Raw genomic sequence first — 4,386 nt, 5'->3', positions numbered from 1 at the left:
CCCGGCCCGCACCGACACGGCCGCTCTCCGGCGGGCGCCAACGCCGTTTATTTGCCAGCAAGGGTGGGAGCAGAGGCGGTCACCCCATCCCTGCCCCAAGCGCTGCCGGGTGCCGCTGGGCACCCCAGAGCACGCAGGGCCGCACGGGGGCCGCGGGGCATCGCGTCGGCCATCCGCGGCTCACAGGCACCGCACGGACCCCGGAGCCCTGGGGCGCTGCACCCCGGCACGGCAGCACGGGGGGCCCCGCCGGGCTGACCGTCCTCCTGCCCATGCGTGCATGGGGCACCGCCAGCTGCTTGTCTGCTGGCTCAGTGATGCACAGGGTGCTGCCAGGCTGCACATCCCCCTGCCACGCATGCACGGGGCACCGTGCCATCCATTTGGTCCTGCCTCGCTGTGCAGCTCCGTGGGGCTGGGCACAGTGTTCGTGCAAAAATGAAGCTCTTCCCAGGGAGGCAGTGGGGGTGCAGGTCCCTGCCCAGCCATGGGGCGCAGCATCCCTATGCCACGTCCTGGCAGGTGGAGAGCGAGCTCCGCCGGCGGGGACTGGGGCAGCCGGAGCAGCGCGGGTCGAGGGGCCGCACGCAGCCGGCGTCACTGGCCAGCAGCCACAGCTCGCGGCGGAAGCGCTGGCCCAGGAAGGCATAGAGCAGCGGGTTGAGGCAGCAGCGCAGGCAGGCCAGCCCGCCGGTGACCAGCAGCGCCAGGTCCTTGCGGCGGCTCTGGGTGCAGCTGGCCTCCCAGCTGGCCAGCAGCTCAGCCGTGTCCAGCAGCACCATGAGGCTGTGGGGCAGCTGCAGGGCCACGAAGACCAGCACGAGGGCCAGCAGCACGCGCAGCGCCCGGTGGGGCTGGGCACCGCGGGCCGCCAGCAGCGTGCGGGCCACGGCCGCGTAGCAGCAGGCCATCACCAGGAAGGGCACGGCGAAGCCCAGCACCACCTGGGCCAGGTTGGTGGCCCCGCGGGCCGCCCGGGAGATGGCCGGCGGGAAGACCACGCGGCAGAGCCAGAGGTCCTGGTGCTGCTCCGCTCGGCCGTAGACGAACTGGGGCAGGGCCAGCAGCAGGGCCAGCAGCCAGGCCAGCCCGGCCGTGAGCCAGCCGTAGCGGCGAGCCCGCGGGCGCAGGCGGCAGGCGGCCGGCACCCGCACGATGGCCACGTAGCGGTCCACGCTGATGCAGGTGAGGAAGAGGAAGCCGCTGTAGAAGTTGAGGGCGTAGAGGCCCTGCAGGGCCTTGCAGGCGGCCGTGCCCGGGGCCCAGCCCTGCAGCGTGACGGTGACGGCGAAGGGCAGCGTCAGCAGCAGCAGCAGGTCGGAGAGGGCCAGGTGCAGCAGGCAGACGTCGGTGATGCTGTGCGCCCGGCGGTAGCGGGTGTGCGTGAGCAGCACCAGCCCGTTCCCCACGGCGCCCAGCAGCGAGAGCAGCAGGTAGATGGCCGGCTGGTAGGTGCGGGCGAAGCCCTGCACGGCCTCCTTCTCGCACAGCTCGGGCAGCGCGCCGGCCGCCCACGAGTACCCCTCTGCCCAGGAGTAGAAGTCGGTGGTGGCGGTGGGCTCCACGGCCGCGGGGCTGGGGGTGGCCTGCGCAGAGGGAGCCTGAGTCAGGGTGGCTCCGTGCTGCACAGCACAGCATGGTGCTGCACGGCACTGCACAGTGCTGCACAGTACAGCACAGCACTGCATGGTGCTGCACAGTGCTGCACGTCGCAGCACGGCCAGGGCGAGCCCCAAACCCGCCACGGGGAGGCTCAAAACATCCCTGGCCCCGCGCAGGGCGCTGTTTCCGCCCCACGCCCAGGCGGCGGGAGGTTCGCGCGCGCTCAGTCATTACAAGAGCAGCCGCGCTGTTCCCAGGTGGCGAGGCGCAGCCCTGCATCCCGCCACCAACCGTCAGCCTGCCGGCAGGGAGCAGCTCCAAACACCAGCCCCCGGCACCCCCCCTGCCCCTGCACGTCCCCGGGGAGCCGGAGCCGGCCCAGCCACAGGCACCGGTGCAGCTCCCAGCCAGCAGCTCCCAGGGGATGGCTGCCTCGCAGGGAGATGTGTGCGATGCCCCCAGCTCCCAGCGCCCCAGCCCTGCTCCAAGGGGGACGCACGGCACCGCAGCCTTGCACCAGGCCCCCGTGGTGGCCGAGGCCAGGATCAGGCATGGTTCCCAGCTCGGAGCAGCCTGCAGCATGGGGCGGCGGGGCTGGACCCCCTCCCCTGCACCGGGCTCGCGGGTGTCTTCAGCCCCACCAGCGCCAGGAGAGGCGGCTTCCCCACAGCTCCCCCAGCGCCTGCCCTACTCTGGGCCCTGGAGCACCCCAGGACCTGGAGCACCGCGGCACCTGGAGCACCAGCTGCCCCGCTCTGCTCCAGCACTTTGCTTTTTGGCGTTGAACCCACAAAGCCTTATGGAAGCACAGCTAAGAGGAAAGTAAGAGCCAGCGAGGGATGCACCCACCCGGTCCCCAGCGAGCCCTTCGTGGGAGCCCTCACCTGCTCCTCCATTGCACGGCACCCTGCTCCTCCCTGCCTGGCAGGTCTGGAGCCCGCTGCACCTCTGAGCTCTGCAACTGTGGTTTGACCACGTACCCCGCTCGATACCGAGAGATGAGCTGAGAACACAAGCCCGGCCCCAAGGGGGAGGAAGGAGGGGAAGGCTCGACCCCGCTCCCGAGCGCACCTCCCCACAGCTCCAAATTTGTAGCCGGTGTCTGCACGCCAGGGGACAGAAATAGCCAAGCCCTGCTGAGCCCCGTCACGCTGGCCACGGGGCCGGACACTGGAGCGGAGGCTGGAGGGCTGTGGGCAGGCCGGTGTGGGGCTGAGGTGTGGGGCAGCACATCGGCCCTGCAGCCAGTCCCAGAATGCCGCTCCAATGGGAAACGCAGCCCTTGCAGGAACCGGGGCGCCGGGCGCCCTGCATGGCCGCTCGCCCGTGGGGCCTGGGCGCTCCACCACGGCGGTTCCGTGCCCTGTGCGGCCGTACCGCCGGCTGTTGCTGCTCGACAGTGAAATTCCCAGCTCCTCATTGCAGTGCAGATTAGTGTCTGCGGGGCAGAGGCCGGTTTTCCTCTCCCCGGGGGGGGGGAGCAAACTGATCCCAGGCTGTAATAGGCTTTCTGCCTCTCGCTGCAGTAATCCCTCAATCCCCCTTTCTCCATGCTTATCCCAGCTCAGCCCTCGCACACTGGCCAGGCAGGGCCTGCTCCCATCCAGCCCGGCTCCCGTGCTGCTGGTGCTCCGGGCTGGTGCCGTGCCGGGGCCATGGCGACCCGGCCGGCGCCGCAGCATGCCTGGCGGGCGCCCCGGCTCCCCGCAGCCCTGCACCTGGGGCTTTCTGTTCTCCCTTCGGTCCCCGCACAGGAAGCGGCGCCAGCACCCGCTGCGGCGCAGGTGACATTTGCTCGGCCGGGCCCCTGGGCACTGAGCGCCCCGGTGCGTGGGGCCGGCTGGGCCTGGCTCCAGGCACCTGCCGGCAGGGACCCCACAAAGCCCCCCGCACGGGCCGGTCCTGCAGGCCGGGCTGGGGTGCTGCTCCTGGCTCCTGGGCACGGTGCCGGCCCCACAGAGCTGGGGACCACGGGGCGCTGTGCCGTCTGGGGGGCAGGGACTGTATGTAGGCCAGGCGGCGGCCACCCCCCGCCCCATCCCCTCTGCGGGTGTCTGGGGATGTTTGGGAATGGATATAGGCTAAATCCAGGCCTTCTGCACCACTGGAGACACAGGCGAACCCTAAACCTGCAGGCCTTAATCTGCTGCTTGATTGCAAGCCGCTGCCACATCTGCTGCGATACCAGCGGCAGACACCGCTTAACTCTTTCCCTGCCTTTGCTGCTGCAGCCGCCGGGGCTGCCGGGGGGGGGGGGTCATGGGTGGCCCCCAGGGACCCGGCTGGCCACAGTGAGGTCTTCAGGCTGCTCGGGAACCGCCAGTGCTCAGGTGCTCCCCGGGTCATGTCCACCCCTGCCGTGCAAGGAGCTTCCTGGCTCTGCCATCACTGTGTCCTGTCTGCCCCGTGTCCTGTCCGCCCCATACCCCGCTCACCCGGTGCGATGGTCTCCCAGTGCCCTGCTCACCCCATGCCCTGTTCACCCAGTTCAGTGCTCTCCCCACACCCCTCTGTCCCCGTGCAGCGCTCACCTAGTGTGATGCTCGCCCTGTGCAAGGCTCGCCTGGTGCAATGTTCTCCCCATGCATTTCCCACCCTGTGCAATGCCCACCCCACGCCCTGCTCTCCCCGTGCGATGCTCTCCCCACACCCTGCTCTCCCCACACCCTGCTCTCCCCATGCGTTTCCCACCCCTCGCCCCGCTCTCCCCGTGCCCGAGGTCTCGGGCCACGGTCCGGGCCAGGGCTGTCGGCCCAGCCCCGGCCCCGGTACCGGCCCCGCCCG

The 4,386-nt window shown here is 70.6% G+C and overlaps 1 protein-coding gene across 1 annotated transcript; it reads right to left on the bottom strand.

The window, feature by feature from the left end:
* Positions 1–503: 503 nt before the first annotated feature.
* On the bottom strand, positions 504–2,498 carry CCR10 (C-C motif chemokine receptor 10). Its single transcript, XM_026071192.1, has 2 exons — positions 2,487–2,498; positions 504–1,586 (listed from the first exon to the last, which is right to left on the bottom strand). The coding sequence occupies exons 1-2, from the start codon at positions 2,496–2,498 to the stop codon at positions 504–506; spliced, it is 1,095 nt and encodes a 364-aa protein (XP_025926977.1).
* Positions 2,499–4,386: the final 1,888 nt, after the last annotated feature.

This window comes from Apteryx rowi, unplaced genomic scaffold (assembly GCF_003343035.1).
Source record: "Apteryx rowi isolate R43461 unplaced genomic scaffold, aptRow1 scaffold_323, whole genome shotgun sequence".
NCBI classification, from domain to species: Eukaryota; Metazoa; Chordata; class Aves; order Apterygiformes; family Apterygidae; genus Apteryx; species Apteryx rowi.
This window is presented reverse-complemented; position numbering and strand designations above follow the sequence as displayed.